General features: G+C 42.5%; 1 protein-coding gene across 1 annotated transcript; it reads left to right on the top strand.

Annotated features, from left to right (window-relative positions):
- The first annotated feature begins 3,228 nt into the window (after positions 1-3,228).
- LOC120517373 lies at positions 3,229-17,311 on the top strand. Its single transcript, XM_039739645.1, has 8 exons — positions 3,229-3,232; positions 3,316-3,423; positions 4,945-5,079; positions 9,965-10,087; positions 11,347-11,520; positions 16,573-16,698; positions 17,039-17,135; positions 17,230-17,311. The coding sequence occupies exons 1-8, from the start codon at positions 3,229-3,231 to the stop codon at positions 17,309-17,311; spliced, it is 849 nt and encodes a 282-aa protein (XP_039595579.1).
- Positions 17,312-19,751: the final 2,440 nt, after the last annotated feature.

The following is a 19,751-nucleotide window of genomic DNA, read 5'->3' as shown; positions in this document are numbered from 1 at the left end:
CAAGGTAAGGTAAAGGGTGCACACTGTCCGGGGCATCAACCCCAGAATTAGAAGTGTCTAACGTTATCATGTCCTGGCGGAGCTGGACGGTGACTCTGATAATTCTGAGGTGGTAGGCAGGGTTGAGGAACCCCAACGGGCCACCTCAAAACCAGTTCCCAAAAAGAGAGGTAGTGATAGTTGGGGACTCAATCATTAGGGGATTGAAGCGCAGGTGTGCTCCAGAGAGAGAGAGTCTCGACGGTGTGTTGCCTTCCGGGAGCACAGGTGGGAGACCTCCTGGAAGGGTGGATAGGCTCTTGGCCAGAGCGGGTGGATCCAGTTGTCATTGTCCACGTTGGAACAAATGACATACATAAGGGTAGTCTGTCAGTTCTGCGATCCAAATTCAAAGAGTTAGGTACCAAGCTGAGGAGCAGAACTGACAAGGTAGTCTTCTCCGAAGTTCTGCCTGTGCCACGCCAGTCCAGGTAAGATTGAGGAGATTAGAAGGCTTAACGCGTGGCTCAAATCTTGGTGCAGGGTAGAAGGGTATAGGTTTATGGGGCATTGGGACTCCTTTTGGAACAGATGGGACCTGTTGCGTGACGGGTTACATCTGAACGGAGGGGCACCAATGTATTGGGGAGGCGTATGTGTAGGCTAGTCAGGATTGGGGGCAGGGAGTTTAGGACAGGCCAGATTTAGATCTATACATGGAAGAACAAACAATGGTGTAGAAATAAAAATGCATAGTAATGTAAATTTAAGCAAACACGTAAATGTAGAAGGATTAACACATTAAAAATAGCTTGCCTTAATGCTAGAAGTATCAAAAATAAGGTAAGTGAGTTGGAGTTGTATGTAGCAGAGCATAATTATGATATTATAGCAATAACGGAAACCTGGCTAAATAACAAAGATGGGGATGAGTGTAACATAGAGGGATACACATTTTTAGGAAGGATAGACAGAACAGAAAAGGAGGTGGGGTTGCTGTTTATGCCAAACAGGAATTAAATGTAAGTCATCTTCAGTTGGATGATGAGCCCCATCTTAGTGAGGACATGTGGCTTCGCCTGGAAAATATTAGGGAAAAGGTCTTATTTTAGGAGTGTGTTATAGACCACCCAATTCAGACAGTAATTTCAACACACATCTTTTTAGTAATATCAAAAAGGCAAGTTTACAGGGGGATATTATAGTCATGGGGGACTTTAAGTAAACGAATATTAACTGGGATAACCTTACAGATGGAGGAGCACAAGAGCAGGAGTTTTAGAAGTAATCAGCGACTGTTTTTTAACACAGCATGTTAAAGCAGCCAACAAGGGGTGAAGCCTGTCTGGATTTAGTATTCTGTAATAATCAGGATAGAATTGAGGGTGTCAAGGTGATTGGACCACTAGGGTCACGTGACCAGAATGTAATACAATTCTCAGTATTTTGTAAGAGTACAGATGCAAAGACTAAAATTGTTAAGTTGAACTTTAGTAGGGCTAATTTTGAGCAGATGTGACAAAGTCTAAGTAGGATAGACTGGGATAAGCTTTTAAATGTGGAGACAGTCGAGGAGCAGTGGAACAGGTTTGAAAATGTAATGCAGGACAGATACAGACCTAAATTTGGAAGTAATAGGAAACTAAAAAACTCCACGATGGATTAATAAAGATTTAAAAAAGAAGTTGCAAAGGAAAAAACTGCTGTATAAGGCATATAAGACTAATGACTGCAAAGTGAATTGTAGAGCGTATGAGAACATGAGGGCAACCATTAAGAAGGATATCAGAGAGGCTAAAAGACAGTTGAATTATGAGGAAAGATTAAAAGAGCTGAGCCTTTAGAGTTTAACTGAAAGAAGATTAAGAGGTGACCTGATTGAAGTGCTTAAAATGATGAAAGGAATTAGTCCAGTGGATCGACACAGTTATTTAAAATGACTTCATCAGGAACCCGGGGACACAGTTGGAAACTTGTGAAGGGTAAATTTTGCACAAACATTAGGAAGTTTTTCTTTACACAAAGAATGATAGACATTTGGAACAAGCTACCAAGTAGTGTGGTAGACAGTACCAAAACTCGACTTGATGTTTTTTTGGAAGAAATAAGTGGATAGGACTGGCGAGCTTTGTTGGGCTGAATGGCCTGTTCTCGTCCAGAGTGCTCTAATGTTTGAATATCAGCTGCCATATTATGCAGAATGACAGCCTTGATTAGTTTGTTCCTTCTGTTTGTAGATGTTATAGAAATCACCTAAAAACAAGACGTGTTGCATTCAAAGTAGGTTAGCAAAGTTGCCTGACAGAGCATCAGTTCAAAAAGGCAACTGCATTAGACAGAACATTTAGGAAAAAAGGACCTGTGGAGACATCAATGGCAGGTCAAGTTGAACCATCAGTAGAGTCGGGGAGCAAAGCCAAAGCATACAGCCGGAGAGGCTGGGGTCAAGCGGCACCTCCGACAGGGCGACTTGAACCCCAAATAAAGTCGCCGATCTTTTTGCTTTATTGTATAACAGCCATTTTTGGACAATGGAGACAGTTGAGCTTGTGTGCAATGAACAAAATTTTCAGTCTGTAACTTTCAGAAAAAGGATTTAATGGCGAGTTGGATTTCTAAGAGAATATTTGAGAAGTCAAGCAAAATGACCCCTTTGATTGGCTAACTAAAAAGATTACAATCTGCAAGCTTCCAAGGCCCCTTCTTCAGGCTACTAATGCAGTGCTGCATGCAAACTAGGAAGTTTCATCATGTCTCTGCTCCCCAAGTCCACCGAAGTACTCTTTGCCATGATTTCTGGTTTCTTTTTAAGACCCTGTTTCATTTTTGAACATTTTTGTACAAGTTTATGGATTTATTGTGCTAATTATTAACTTTGTGTCATTTTTCTCAGCACCATTTTGTTTTATGAATAATGTCATTTTGAGTGACAGCCATGTGATTTACTATTGATATGCCTGTTGCTGGTCATGTGACATGATCTCCTCTCCTCCTCCTCTATAAAGCTGGCGCCATTTTGGCTGTATCTGAGCTTGTGGACTCTCCAAACACACCACGTTCAACTTTTAGTGTGGTTTTGAACTTTCGACAACATCTTTAGTCCGCTGACGTTTTGTTTTTATGTTTTTTTTCACCCTGCCAGTTTATTAGGCTATCAGTTTTCCTGCACCTTTGCTTCGTTATCTCCTCATGTTTTTATTCTCATTTTTATGCCGTTGTCAACAGTCCTTTTGAAGCTACCGTAGCTTGATGGGTGACTGTCACTTGTCCCCTTGTTAGACTGCAGAATGCTGGGTCCATCTATTTATCATTTTCTTCTCAACACTTTCTTTCAAGCTTCTCTTCCCTCGGAACCAAATGGACTCGAGTGCTGTGCTGGGACAGATGGGACTTGCCAGAGCACGGTGATCTGCCTGGGGATTGAAGACCACTGCTTCATCTCAGGTACAAACATCTCTTTGACAATTTAATAAGATGAACTATTTGGTAAGATCACAGTGGGACATACTGTACAGGAGAGCCTGGACATGAACTGTGTATTGATTTTTATGGAGAGTCTCTTATCTCTTATCTCTTTATGGTTTCATTTGAATGTCCTCCATGTTCCTTCACTCAGTCCGAGTCTCATAAACTTTTGCTTCTTCATTCAAGGCAAGGGTAGGCCATTAAACAACTTAAAGCAATTTGCTTGTCGAGAGTTGCTTCACACTGATGACCTAATGAAGTTGCCATTTTATCCATTTCATCATGTGAGTGTCTTGGCAAACGATAGCAACCATCGACTCCACCAAAGCTAATCGGTCAGCCATGATGTTCACCTCTCAGTTTAAACATCTGGCAGATAGAAAAGAAGAAAAAAAGACAATAGTGGCAGACCACCAACAGTTAAATGAGTGGCTAGTCTGGGAAGAACAATCTTCAGTAAACGTCAAGCCAGTTGAAGACCAACAAGCGAGTGCCGTCACAGCGCCATCCGTCTACTCCACTTGAACTTGAATGGAAGATGGGAGTCTGCATCGGTGAGCCGCCATCCCGGGTTGAATTCTTTTTTGTGACTCCTGGTGGCCTCTTAGGATTGTGGGGTCTTTAAGTACTGAGATAGCCCCCTGAGAATTCTTGTGAAAGAAGTAAAAATGAATGAGATTTGCCCGTATTTGTTTAAACTGCTTATGTCCAAGTGAAGGTATTCTGTAGCTGCTCATTACGTTATGAACTTTACAGATGTACACTTTAGGGGGACAGTTGGGATCTAAATGTGACTTTATGGCAGATTCCATCTGTCCTTGTCCTAAAGCCACAGGGTCACAGGAAGATGGAGGCCATCACAGCAAGCATTGGGGACCAGGCAGGAACAAACCGTGGACATGGTGCCAGCCAATCGCAGGGTGACCACACAAACACACACACACCAGGTGCCAATCCAGGTAAAGTGCGTGTCTTTGGGGTGTCGCAGCAAACCCCACTCAGACACGGAGAGAACTTACAGACTCCATGGTGGGATCACCCACTGCCACTGTGCCTCCGTGATGAAGGGCACCTCTGTGTGAGAATATATCTAATAAAACCGAAGGCCAATGTGACTAAACTGACACAAAAGAACACAAAAACCTTTGATTGCCGTGACAATTCACTCAGAGCACCTCAGATTCTCATGTGTCACCTCCACACAAGGAGACACAGCAGGTGACGTGTTATTATGGACATTTTCTTCTTTTCTCACTGACTTTACTAAGTGTCACTTTTTGAGAATGTCTGCTTGATATTGTTTAAGCCTTTTGACGGACATTAATGGTAATGTTAATCCTTAAACAGAAGAAAGAAATGAAAAATGAAAGATGTCCCCTCTTTGGTGAGCTACATGCTTAATGGCTTCAATATGTGAATAAATGTCAACTGACCTCTTGTATCACTTGTGTCTGTGTCTGCTTATGTCATGAATGGCGCTCCCTGCATTGTGCCCCTCAGATGATGGGACCAACGTCTACCAGGGCTGTTCCTCGAGAAGTGTCTGCGAGAATCCAGGAAACTTCAGCTCTTTCTTGCAAATGTCGCTGAGCCGGTGGACGGAGTGCTGTCAGGGGAGCTTCTGCAATCAACAGAGTAAGTGTTGGGACTAAAACATCACCGCATCATTGTCTTTTCACAATGTTAAAACTACGCTCTAGGAATAGGTACAGTAAGTGAGGACCCCCTACGTCATGACTGTCACCAAACACAACAGAAGAAGACAGTTTAGAGTCTGACTACACTCCATGAAAAAAGAACAAAAGGAGGGACAGTTAAAATAACATTTAATAACAGATTTAAAGAACAGAGAAAGTCGATCAGGAGAAATGATGAAAAAAAAAGAAACAAAGAAAACGCGTAGGCTACAATACAACAACGAAAAAACATGGGGCACAAAATCAAGGGATACATAGCAAGTGGGGTCTTATCCAAAAACTAGGATGTGGAGAATACTGTGCCGCCGTGTCTTATAGTCCTGGGACAATGACATCACGCAGGAGAACTTTGGGACGTGTCCCCTTGCAACACCTTTTAGTGTCATAGTGACAAAATGGTGAGGCATTCAGATAAAACTAAACTAAATAATTAGAAACATGCTGTCCCCCGTGGCTCCTCCCAGATAGTAGTGAAACAAAACAAACTTTAAAATTCAATAAAAAAATATTATATATATATATATATATATATATATATATATATATATATATATATATATATATATATATATATATAAATATATATATATATATATATATATATATATATAATTCTGGCCAAGCAGAAGGTAGGTATGCTCTAATGTCAAACGTTGGCACTGTGTCTGATGGTGTTTAGTTGTGACGGGAGAGAAGAGCACGTGGCCGAGATATCTGTGCCAACGAGCTGCTACTCTCTAAAACACACGTCGCTCTGATCTCTCAGAAACGTCAAACGTTACTCCTTAACAATCTCCAGGCCAGGGATCTCCAACACGTTGCTCGTGAACTACCGGTAGCTTGCAACCCCTTTCCAAGTAGCTTGCTGAAGGGTTAATGAATCCTACATAAATGTGAAAACTTTATTAGTCAAATTAGGGGTGGGCCATCTTTCCAAAAAATCCTATCATGATCCACAATCTGAATTGCAATCTCTCTTTTCAATGTGGCATACACGGAATATCCGGACTAAAACCATCAAGACCCAAGTAACACTTTAACAGACAAAGTTGAACTCAATTGTTCTCTCGTTTGCTAGCTAGCCTGTATTATCGTGGTATTTCCCTCTACTTGCCCTTTTACCTGTTTTCTCAAGGGTAAATGTTCTTGTCAAGTTCGTTATCGGGTTGGTCTACTGTTGCACTTTAAGATGAACACACACAGACAGACCCTCACCACAACAGTGCTCCATGAATGACACACACACGCTGATTAACCCTTAGCACTTTAAACCACACAAGTGCTATAGGAATAACAGCCTGTCATTCAGCACTTCAAGAGACTTACTTATTTTCGGCGCGAACAACAATACGATGTTTTAGTGATATCTCAGACCTAAATGTTACTTTTGGTCTACAAGAATACATTTAAACATACAAAGACTCAGCACTCTTGACTATCGGCCATTCATCAGCCAAGAATACCTTCTTTCTCGTATTTGTCCTTTCTGTTGAATATAGCGCTCTCACTCTCAGCCTTGTAAACCTCGCAGCACAGAAATAATGGCAAAAATCCGGCTGTCACCAGGTGCTCAAAGAAATCTAACTTATTACTTATAGACATTAAGACTTAGCATTGAAAGTTAAAAGCAGCATGGTATTTATTACAAGAATAATAATAATACCACAAGAACAAAGAATAGTAGAAAATAGGTACTGATAGGAAAGTCTGAATATATATAGTCTTTAGAAAAAGCTTACGAAAAAGTTACAGATGACTAGGATGAATGTCCCAGGGAGGCGTTTGATTTAGCAATCGATGTTCATGATGCCTTTCTGATGACCAGGGCCGCCTTCGTCCGTTCCTCTTCTTCTTCTCCTTCTTCTTCTTCTTTGCTTCTTCTCTTCTTCTTTGCTTCTCTCTGTCTTCTGTCTCAAACCAACGCATATTTATTATGAAATGTCAAGCCTTGGTTTCACAACACATGCACCTGATTGGCTGGCTGTCAAAATGATCGATGTATTCATTCACTGTCCGTTTTCCCACACAACAAAACCTTTGATGTACTCTGAGGTATCAGTAGTTCTTCCTGTCCTGGGCTGTAAACCAAACTGTTGTTCCAGATGTCCATCCATAAAGTAATCAATAGCCTGAGGTATCAGCTCAGCATTCTTTCCCAGGCTGTAAACCAAATTAGCATTAAGCTATAAACAAAACGTAAGGTGTAAGGGAAGAAAACCTGCTTTAATTTGTCTTAGTTCATCTGTTGTCTTGTCTTGAACAAAATATAATGGAAACCAAAATGTACAGATTTTATACACCATAACATAGCTAAGCGGAGTTAAGGCACACACCCCAAAGCTGGCGAGTGAGTGAGGAAGCCCCCTCCCCACTCTGCGTCTCACTCAGATTCGTGGAAATAAATCGGTACCACAAGTGAACTATGACATTTGATACAATGAGAGGAGTCACAAATTTAACCGGAATGTTCAAGCAAATTACAGAAAAACACCTGATCTAAATCCATGAAGCAGTTCTCTCGTGAAAAGCAGACAAACAGACAGACGTCATATTTTTATATATAGAGATAAAGGAAAGAAAAATAAAAAGCATGGAATTATATTACAATATAAAGAGGTGATAAAGATCTTTGGAGTGCTGCCACACCTGGAAGTGAGCTACAGGAGTCACTGGTCAACTCCACACCATTAGAGACCCTGAACAGGTGATCGCCAGTCGTGACAGGGACATCCCTTTGACTTGTTTTTTTAGCTGAACTCAGACATGTTCACTCTGATTTTATTACATTTTTAGACAGCATTCTCGATTAAAAACCATCCCACTTCAAACGTCAACCTGAAGCAGTCGCTTCTATGGCAGTTGGATAAGTGTCGTCCCCCAACCTAAACACACACACACACACAGAGACCCTTGTGAACTTAAGCACTAATCATCTGTGAACCTCTGAGCTCCCCATGTCCTCTTCCTCCACTGTTCTCTTGTTTGAGACAGCACAACATCTCGTGGTTTCAATGTGAATGCTTGTCACAGAAACATTCAGTATCTACTGGTCTTGATTTCAATGACAACTTTCTTTGTGTGTGTGTGTGTGTGTATGTGTGTGTGAAGACCTCAACTCCATTTCTCAGTCAGGTTTAATCATCCCTAATGTAGGAGGACTCTTAGGGTTCACCAGTCAGGCCGTTCAGAGAGTACCTCAGTGTCAAAAGCAGGACCCTTACGATGCCATGAGTGGTCCTCCAGAATTTTAACAGGGCACCATATCATGTGAAACACACAGTGATGGCCATGGAGAATGTTATGGTCACTGCGAGGGAGGACACTGACAGAAACAAGTGGCACCTCCGTATTACTTTTTCAAGTAGCATCTGGTGACCTAAACTGGATGCTCAGTGCTTTCAAAATTGATGACTTGAGGATGTTAAAAACACATGGGGGCCATTTGTTAGAGATCAAAGACACTGGAAGTGGTTCTGAAGCTCGAATGGAAGAGACCCCAGAAGTAACTTTAAAGATACCACACGACAATGGCCTATTTCTGTCAAGAATCAGTGGTACTGAATATGCAGGAGAAAGTCCAGTATCAGCAACATCTATAACTTCTTCTTTGTGCACGTGTGTGTTTCTAAGCTCCGATACCTGGCTGAGCTACACTCTGAAGGTAAGCTCACCTAACTTGCCTACCACCATGTTACAAACAGAGGTTGCTGACAGAGATCCTCTCCTTGTCTGGTGTCCTCTGTCACCTGATCAGTCTGTCTGTAACGCAGCATCCTGCATCGTTCCTGTTCTAAAGCAGGCAGTTATCTCTTCATCTAATAGCTACAGACCAGTGGCACTTAAGTCTCACATCATGAAGACCTTTGATAGTCTGGTCCATGACTCTAAGAGTCCTCTTGTGGTAGACCACCTGGTCCACTGCTGTTTGTCTATCAGATCAAGGCTGGAGTGGAGGATGCAGTTATCAAGACTCAGCAAAACTGGCTACAGTGTTTTTTGATTTCTCCTTCAGTACCATTCAGTCATCCTTGTTAAGGGGTAAACTCAGAGATATGGAGGGGGATGAACCTGTGATGTCCTGGATGATGGACATCTTCTTTAGGAAGACCACCATCTGTGAAAGTTAAGGACTGTGTGAACAACACTTGAGTAGCACAAGGAACTTGCCTCTCTGCTTTACTCTTCATTCGGTACACCTCTGACAAGAAATATAACAGCAGGTCAGATGATTCTGCACGTATGGGGTGAACTGATAAGGGGGTGAGACAAAGGAGAGGAGTCAGGGAGAGAACTTTGAGAAAACACTGCATCTCACCATCAGCAAAACCAAAGGAGCTGCTTATTGACTTTTGCCACAACAAAGATCCTCTATGTCCGGTCAATATTCAAGGACTGGATGTAGAAGTGGTCCACTCCTACAATGACTTGGGGGTTCACATCAACGTCAGGTTGGACTGGTCTCAAAACACAGAGGAACTATAGAAGAAAGGGCACTTCAGGCTGGTTTTCCTTAAGAGACTGTGTTCCTTTAATGTAGGAAGTGACATCCTTCACATCTTCTGTCTGTCCATCTAGCATTTTGGTCTTACAATTTCAAACCTGACGAACACCAAACTCCGCCATGACTGAAAGCGTGATCCTATATAGTTGACCACTGATAATGCTCTGCATCTCATTTATGTTCCAGGGTTTGTCAAAGGTGATGATGGCCAAACATCGAAGAGACCATCCGACCAGTAGTTTAAGTGTTGAGTCCTAAATCTTCTGTGTCTTGCTGTCCTTGTTTTCTTTGGATACAAATTGTGTTCTTGATGTCTTTTCAGATCTGACGATGACCTGCCGGAGCTGCTCTTCTACTGCGATCAACTACTACTGCCCGAATGCAACGATCCAATGTCCTTCTCAGTGGAGAGTTTGTGCGACTTCTGTAGAGTTGTACATGTATTGTGAGTAACCTTAGTGACGTTCTGCATCTGTCTTGCTATTCGCTTTGATCCCATGGAAGACGCTGAACAACTGACAATATAACTCAATTAATCTCAAAGCTGATAGGTTACAAGCATTGGTTTGAAAGAAAAAGTAAAATGCTGTTTGTATGTGTGATAAACTAGAGAAGAAACAGAGTGTAATGTTGGGTGTCAAAACGGTTAGCTTTACACTTGGCATGACAAATGATTGGAAATTCTGATCCAGACCAGATTCAGTGGCAAAGAAACAAACACAAATAGAAGGAGGAAATGTTGGAAGAGAAGTGTCCATGTGTAAAAATCGAGGGAGAGAAACTACAGTATATGGTTGTTCATAAGATGCTTCCACAGTTTGATGGTTCCTGCTTTGTGTTGCTATGACAGGTTACCAGCTTTCTCCTGATTGGCAGGCCTCACTAAGAACCTCTCTGACAAAGAGAGCATCACTAAAGGGTTTTAGGCAGGGACGTTGACAAATGCAACATGATGGAGTGGTTAAGAAGGAGACAGCCTAGGTGTGGCACACAATGCACCCCAGAGAGACACCTTGCCATTTATCCACAGGGATAGTTAGCCCAGAGTGGAAAAATCAAGATCACCTGTCCAGTCGAGGGTATGCAGTAGAAGGAGCTCAGGCCTGTGGCCTTAAACTAAGTGCTGATCACCCTGGAGCGGGTGGCAGGCCTGAGCTGGACGTGACCCTCTGCTAAGGTTTAAAGCCACCTCACCACCACAGATCATTTCCGAGTTTGATGGGAAGAGGAATGTGGTGCTTTGGGAAGAGGTGGTCTTTGTGGAGGGCTGTGTAGGTGGGCATGGCCGAGACACCTGTCTTGACCGATGAGGACTTCAGTCTTGATTAGGAAGACTCGGAGATACAACAGTGGCTTTGATCTCTTCTGGTTGTCATTTTGGTGACTCTCATTCTTTAGTTATTTTGTATAAGAAATGTGACTTGTTTATACACTTTTTGTGATATTCTGGTGTCCCCGGATGTCATTCTGGGTGCTGCCACAATCACAACATCCTAACACACTGCACAATCGGGGTGTGTTTGCACATTTGGACTTCATTCTCATTCAGCGACATGGCTACTACTATATTTCAGTGGTTTGTTACCAATTAGCGGAGCGTTCGCTTGTATTTTATTTCTTGTATAACTTTGCTTTCTGCTGATGTGTTAAGCCTATAATTGACTTTTTGGCAATTCATCTAAATGGGTGCCCTTTCTTTTCCAGATCAGTTCAATGAGCTTCTCTACTCCTACAATGGTTACTCCAGTTCTCCATATTTTTCTCGTCACTGTGTGACTCCAGACATCTGTAATGGCAGCGGATCTGTTAACTACGGAGATGAGAGCTGGACAAAGCTTGTGGAGTGTTGCACTTCTGACATGTGTAACAATGAAGGAGGTAGGAATAAAAGTGAGACTTGTACAAGAAACAAATTTGATTTTACACACGACCAGTAGCTCAGAGATGTTCAGCACATCTTCTGGACGTGTCTTGTCAGCTTTAAAGTGAAGGCCCCTGATGTGCTGTTTGTGTCGGTGACAACTGAAAAGACAGCAAAGCTGACAAAGTGCCCTCTCTGGTATCTTGGGGCCGCTCTGTGCGCCCTGCTGGCACTTTACTTCTCGAGAGGCACGTTCTACATGTGTGACCACAGCTTTTCACTCCAAACAAGTCCTATTTTCCCGTTTCTGTCTTTTATCCTGTAATTCCTTACATTATCCACTCTTTCCAAGAGCTTTCTAAAGTCCTTATTGGTCTCATTCATGTGGCCAGATTCTTCTTCTATTTGTCTTGCTTCTTGTGAAATAGTTTTGATAGTTAAAGTGCTGCTAACTGAATTAAAGGCAGGTGGAGATCACAATGGAGTTTTGCACCCTCGCCTGTTCTGCTCTTTGTTAACTTTTTGGACAGAATTAATCCAACCAAAGAGCTTCTTACTGGGACTAAAAACTGGGACTGAAATCCAAAGTGCATTTACATCAAATGATAGTAAATGGTAGCAACATGAGAGCAGAAACGGGACACAGCGATTCCATGTGTGGCCTTTGTCTGTCAGGAGTTCTTCACACGTCAGCTTGTGATGGGTGATACGCTTCATGTCTGTGCTGTGACGTGAGAATGAGATGTCATTGTCATTGCAGGTGTCATACCCAGTGAGCCAAATGGACTGGTGTGCTGCTTTGGAAGTAACGGTCATTGTAAGATGTTTGTGCCCTGCAAAGGCATTGAGGACCACTGCTTTACTTCAGGTGGGTGACCAGTCATTCCAAGTCAATCTCGTCACAATTTAGTTGGTTGCTCTTTGGAGACACTTGACGTGACATTGTCAAATGTAGAAAATGTTACATTATTAGAACTGATACATGTTTTGATCATTTCGTCAAGTTTTTACTTGTAAAATGAAGATGTAAGAGGATCAGTGTGTAGTGAAGTGTATCCTAAGAAGGGCTGACCTTCATGCTGTCATTCCTCCGCTTGGGTTGGCCACTGTGGACTCACACAAATTCCTGTGCTGTGTGCGTCGGTCAGCAGACCGCCGTGAAATGAACGGGCCCAACTCATTCCTTAAAGTCGGCCTCCTCTCACTCGCCTCAGGCCACGCTGGCATTCTGGTTGATGACCCATTTCACATTGTGCCACTCAAAAAACAAGTGTGTGTTGGATTATTGTAAGAAGCTTTTAATGCATTTTAACATCATTTAACTTAAAACATGAATCTGTTTCCACCAACTCTGATTGAACAGAGAAAACAAATCAATGGCATCCAGAAAATGACACACGTTTCTGCCTAGATTTAGAAAAGTTACTATCTTGTAATTAAGATAAACTTCTAGTCATTACAAGACTCTGGATGAAGGGTGAGTTCCAGTAATTTCCTCGTCTGCTCTTTACAAGTTACATGGTGGTACAGGTTGCTTCGAGGTTTGCGGTGGTAGTCAATGTAATTCCTTTGGAAGTTGCTAACACGAACAAACACATCTTAAACTGGAATTGCATATCTGAGGTTTGGTTCAGTTCCCTCAATCAGTGGCGTCATATTGAAAGAAGAATCTTCAAGGCCAAGAGATGACCCTTAGTGGCCCGTGTTGGTGCCGCTGTTATATTTAACATATAAATGATTTGGATAGGCATATGCATACTGTACGTAACAAGCTGGTTAAGTTTGAAGATGATGCCAAGACAGGTGGACTGGCAGATAATCAAGAATCCATTGACTTATCACAGACGGGCCTGGGCAGATGAAATGTAATGTCAGTAAATGTCAAATATTACGTGTAGGAAATCAAAATGTTAGGTTTGAATACACAATGGGATATGTGACAATGGAAAGTAGCCTTATACAGTAAGAAGGATTTAGGAGTCACAGTGGACTCCATGCTATCAATGGCCAGACAGTGTTCAGAAGCCATTAAGAAGGCTAACAGAATGTCAGGTTATATAGCGCCTTGATGTGTGGAGTACAAGTCACAGGAGGTTCTGCTCAGGCTTTATAACACACTGGTGAGGCCTCGTCTGGAGTCTTGGGTGCAGTTTTGGTCTCCAGGCTACAAAAAGGACATAGCAGCACAATAGAAGGTCCAGAGAAGAGCGACTAGGCTGATTACTACAGGGGATGAGTTATGAGGAAAGACTAAAGGAGCTGAGCCATTACAGTTTAAGAAAAAGAAGATTAAGAGGAGACCTGACTGAAGTGTTTAAAATGATGAAGGGAATTAGTGCAGTGGATCAAGATGGTGACTTTAAAATGAGTTCATTAAGAACACGGGGACACAGTTGGAAACTTGTGAAATGGAAATTTTGCACAAACATTAGGAAGTTTTTCTTCACACAGAGAGCCACAGACACCCGGAAAACGTGACCAAGTGGTGTGGTAGACAGGAGGACTTTAGAGATTTGATAGGACTGGTGTGCTTTGTTGGGCTGAGTGGCCCGTTCTCATCCAGAGTGTTCTTATGTTCTAGTGGGCCTTTATTGTGGGCCATTTGACTTCACTCACATGCCATTTAGTTGAAGCTTGAAAGTTCCTAAAGTCCTCCTGTCCACCACTCTGTTTGGTTCCTACTTTTAAAGTTTCAGTCTTTGCATGTATGTCATCTTCTTTAGAAAAAAGAAATAAAAAGACAAAAATGTTCAATGTTCACCATGGCCCTACCACCCTTCTCTGCCACTCTCAATTCTTCATCCCATAAAGGCTCATTTTATGGTGGCCCTATTTATGTGTCTGTTCCACCACTGACTGGTTGCCTCTCAAGATGTCCAAAATCTCCAACTTGTGACTGAGACGTGAGACTTGAGAAGGTGCAGGACGTGTCGGAGGGCCTGTCACTCGGTGGATGCCTGATTTGTCAGCAGTAATGACTTTTTATGGGTTTTTTTTTTCCTTTTTGAGTTTTGATTTTGGAGTGGATCAGCTGTTCGGTTCTGAGGCCATGAACGTTAAATTAGCGTTAGTGTTAGGGTGAACATGGCGCAGCTGTTGCATTGTACTTTGTTTGCTGGGGACTGTCATATCCCACATACCAGCATGCCTTCCAGGTTCATAAAATGAGCTCCAATTGTTTCTGGATTATTGCAGAAAACGGATTCCTGGGATGTGCTTCAAGCAGTGTGTGCAAGAATCCAGGAATAGCAAACAAAATCTTGAAAATTTCGAGCCCTTCACAGATCTCCTGCTGCCAAGGCTATCTTTGTAATAAACCTCGTAAGTAATTCCTGCATTTGCTCAAATTGTTTTGCCAAAACAGAGAAAAGAATCCTGGGAATTTTTTGCATTCCATAAAATGTTGTGTGTTTTCCTCAAAATAAATCTTCTCAACATGCATAAAATATGACCTTTAAAGGTAAGATTTATTACAAGGTGTACAAATAAAAACGTATCTTGTGTTTAATATCATGCCGTTTCATTGAAAGGCAGACTCTGATGTGGAATGAGGTGACATGACTGGAGCTGCAGACTCCTCGAGGATCTCATGGGAGTGATGGGCTTGTCTTACTGGTGTGGCCCCGTGGCCTTGATGTGCACTTTTTATAACTTTATTGTTTCTTTTTTTTAGACAAACATAAGAATTACAAAAAAATATTCACGTCTGCTGTGTATACTGCATATAAAATGTAGTAAAGGGCTCTGTTGGCGCCTGCAAAGGGAAAACAAAATGAGTTTATTCCTGCACTGAAAAGAGAAGATGGCAATACAGACAACGTTAGCCGCGCTACTGATCCCAAAGCTGGGAATGAGCCCCCGATCTCTAGGAGTCACCTGCTGTATTTCTGAAATGAAATTCAGTCGTGATGCCAAATCTTAGGGTTTGAGAAATTCATCCAGGTTAGCATCCCACAAATATGAGCAGAGCACTGGCTGGGACCCCGTATGTCACATCATGAGATGGTGACCTGATGTTCACTGAGTAATAAACGCCCCAGCTTCCAGTTTTGCAGTTAGTCAGGTATGTGCCCTGTGCCAGTCTCTAAACAGTGGAAATGCAGGAATAATGTGGGCAGATGAATTCACGTTATAGACGAGGGTCCTTAAAAAAAAAAAAAAGTAAAGCGACTCTGTGGGTCGTCAGTGGATGGGTGACCTTCTTGGCACAGCGCTGTAAGTGGCACGATCACAGGGGCAAGGAAACTACATGATGTACTGAGACGTGAGAGACAACAACGAGAAATGAAAAGGACCGCAAGATACGCGTTAGTCCAAGAACCACACCGCGGTCAAAACCGTGAACTCCATCAGAGCCAAAGGGGGACAATGAAAATTCAGGAGCCAGGACTCAGAGCGAGAAATTTATTACTCGGAAGTCAACACATAAAAGGCTTTTACTAGACTGGAAAGGAAAAGTTTTATCTGCAAAACCTGGATAGGGAAGGCGACCTTTTAGCTGCTTCATGTACTTAATGCCTGACATCATGATGACGAGATCAGAAAATAAAAATGGTGTCACGACAAGATGCTAGAACATACTCTACTTAGACATTTGACTTTTAGAACATGACATTCATAATCTTTGTGTCCCAAACCTTAAACAGAAGTGTAGAGTGTATCAGTTAATGCATGGTGAGCCGCAAAAAAATGTAAAAAAACCAACCAATTAAAACACGCGAGCGACGCAGTGAATGTCAAGGCTCTGCCAGCGGCCATTTGTGTGTGGCCTACTGGCTAAGACATGGAGCCCAACCGTAAATGAGACGGCCGCCCGCTCTCGCGCTCTCTCAGCCTCTGAGCGTCTTTCATTTTCAGAAGATCATATGACCTGCCTGCCGATGTTGGGCAACACGTCAGTACTTAGAAAGTGGCTCAGCACACGGTTCAGTTTTAAAGATATTTTACCGAAGCAAGTGAGTTTAAACATAAACAGTTACAATGTTTAACTTACAGTAATGGCCAACAACAAGAGTTCTTATTAATGCTTGTTCTCCTCACTTATTCCAATTTCTGTTTGGATTTTACAGCCTCCGTACTGCTTTGTCACAACTGTCAGATTACCAGTCCTTGGGAATCTTGTGAAAACAAGTCTGACTCCATTGTGCCCTGCGATTCTTTGTCCTCGATGTGCAGTTCTGGACAGGATGGAAATGGTGAGTGAATTGCTGAAGGTATGCGCAGCTTTAGGCCTTCATGTTATGGGTAATCACAGTAAATTACGAGCTGTAGACGCTGAGGCCATTGGAGCAAATGCACCTCCTGGTGTCGATTTAGGTATTTTTAGAAAAGCAGTAAAACCAGAGATCATGGCGATGAATCAAAGAAATCAGCAGTAGCAGGCAAGCATTAAAAGGAAGGATGGCAAGCAGACAAATACAGGAACGAGGTAATGGGGTCGAACTGCCCCATAAAAAATGTAATGACACCTTGAGGGCCCAGCTCTGAGCACTCACCCAGCATGGTTCTTCACATGTCTTATCTGGGTGTAATAAGAGGTTCAGGAGAAAGGACACAGAGGAGCCATCATCATCATCAAGCAGGAAAGGCCTTCACTCTCTGGATGTGAGCAGATTGGCCTGGAATCAAAATGGTAAAGATTTTAGCAGATGTTTGTTAGTCAGCAAATGTTAAGCAAGCAAGATGATAGCTTTTCTACAAGGACACATCTTTAAATTGGAGGGCAGTAGAAACGTAGACAACCTGAAGAGACAGACTCAGAATAAGCGTGAAGAAGATAACAACGTCAGCCTGCAAGAGCTGAGGTGAAACCGACATATTGTGAGGCTTTGATGAGAACCGGCCACTCCGCCGAACTTGACTTTTCACTTCCTGTTCACCTAAGCACAGGAAGAAGAAATGTGAGGTCAGCCAGTCAGTCATTATCCAACCCTGCTATATCCTAACTACAGGGTCACGGGGTCTGCTGGAGCCAATCCCAGCCAACACAGGGCGCAAGGCAGGAAACAAACCCCGGGCAGAGTGCCAGGCCACCACAGAGAAATGGGAAGCTTTTTTAAAAATTCTGTATTTGATTAACGTGCGTTCCTGTGGAAGAGTTTATTTCAAAGTAACAGTCGGCATCCACTCCATGTACTCCTTTCCTACTTTTAAACACATCAAGTATGTGTCCTCTTACTCTCCATTTGCTTAAACTGAAAACGTTCAGCTCCTTCAGTCTCTCCGCAGAGCTCAGATGTCTTAGACCCGAATCGGCACGAATCAGCCTGGTCGCTCTTCTCTGGACTTTCTCAAGTGCTGTTATGTCATTTCTATAACAGGGACACCAAAACTGGCCACAGTAATCCAGGTGAGGCGTCACTAGAACCAGGGCCGGATTTAGACTTGATAAGGCCCTAAGTTTTATAAGTCCAGATATTCTATGTAAGTGCCAAATATGATTTGTTTTGGGAGCCCCCAAGAAGCCGGGGGCCCTAAGCCATAGCTTGTGTAGCTTATACGTAAATCCTGCACTGACTAGAACATTAGACAACTCCAGCACAATCTCTTTTGGCTTGTACTCCACACGTTGGGGGCGCTATATAACCTGACATCCTGTTAGCCTTCTTGATTGTTTCTTGATGTCAATGAATTCTCAGCTTCTGTACTTTCAGATTTCAGACCTCCATTGCGTATTCAAACCTTATATTTGTACTTCACCGTGGAACTCTTTGCATTTACTTACAATAAGTTTGATCTGCCCAGGCCTGTGCTGTCCAAGTCTATCAGTAACAACTTAGCTGATTCTCCACCATCAGCACCTCTGCCTATGTTGGTATCATCCAGCACCCCACTCTCCTCATGGTCACCCCGATAAATAAAATGTGTAGTTGATGATTTTCCTTCTTATAGCTCAAAATTATGGGATATCTAGCAGTGTACAAGATACTTTATGGTAATCGAGGGTCCCGTTACTGTGCATTGATGACCAAATGCTGAAATCTTGCTCTTGTACCATTGTATCTATGTATATAATGAAATTCTGCATATGCGTGGTCGCTCAAAGCAATCTGATTTGTTCGTTTGGCTTTGGACTGATTGGTCAGTTTCACTGTGGCTGCTCAGTCAAATGTGACTGGAGACAGGAAGCACCAGGCAAGGCATGTTGACACACATGAGGATTTTGAGGAAAGGCTTAGGAGGAACACTGAGAGTCCCCTTCAAACACGGGAAATCATCACAAGAATATGGAAGATGTTTCCACAGAGGGCAGTCAAAATGAAGAGCCTGAGAAGCATGTTTTACAGGAACACAGTCAAGACAGGAAGTGCTGGCTAAGAAAAGTTGAGACACACAAAGATAGTAAAGAAAAGTGCAGGACAAACGCTGAGGGTACACATAAGGCAAGAGGTTTCAAATATTTATAAATGCATCCTATTCTAGCTAATATGCAATAAATCAAATATGAAAAATGCTGTCAAAGGCTTCTGTAGCCGAGGATCAGACCGCCAAGGTCCCCACAATCACATCATACACGGACATGGACTATGCACACAAGGGCCACCCCACCCTAAACTTCTGACCAGCATTAAGCCCCTCAGAGGCACATTTAGATGTTGTGTGTGAAATGGCGCTGTAAGCTGCTCTAGGCTCCTGTCTCATGCTGAACACCAGTCCTGCCTAAACTCAAACTGTGCACTGATTCCTCCCATTGCCCCCAGCATACTCCAGGTGACTGCTGGGAACTGAAGTCCTCTCTGTTACTCTGCCGTTGACACATTGCAGGAATGGACTTGTCCTTGAATAGACAGAACATCCTCACATCAAAGTGGTCACCTGATGGCTGTTTTATGACAATATCTGCTTTATCTGCCCCAATTGCTTAACATTTACCTTTTTGGCAAGCATCCCCTTCACATTTACATTTACTTTTATTTGCTTAGCAGACGCTTTTACCCAAAGTGACCTTAAAAATCAAGTGGCATTAGGCTAGCGTCTATTTGTAGTGTAATAGGAAAGGTAAAAAAAGTTGATTACCACAAATGAAAAGATGTAAAAACTCATACATTTACAATTGTAGATTATAATCAATAAATAACCAAAACTGTAAAGTATCACAGCGCAAAGGCTTTTCACAGAACAGATGGGTCGCCAATCACCATTTAAATACGTTGAGGGAATCAACAGTACAGATGGAGGTGGGCAGTCCATTCCACTAACTTGGAACCTCCCATGAAAAGAGTCTGGATTGAGACTTGAGGCCACGTAG

The sequence above is a fragment of the Polypterus senegalus genome, chromosome 1 (genome assembly GCF_016835505.1).
Source record: "Polypterus senegalus isolate Bchr_013 chromosome 1, ASM1683550v1, whole genome shotgun sequence".
NCBI lineage: Eukaryota > Metazoa > Chordata > Cladistia > Polypteriformes > Polypteridae > Polypterus > Polypterus senegalus.
The sequence above is the reverse complement of the archived record's forward strand: the minus strand, read 5'-3'. Positions and strand labels throughout refer to the sequence as shown.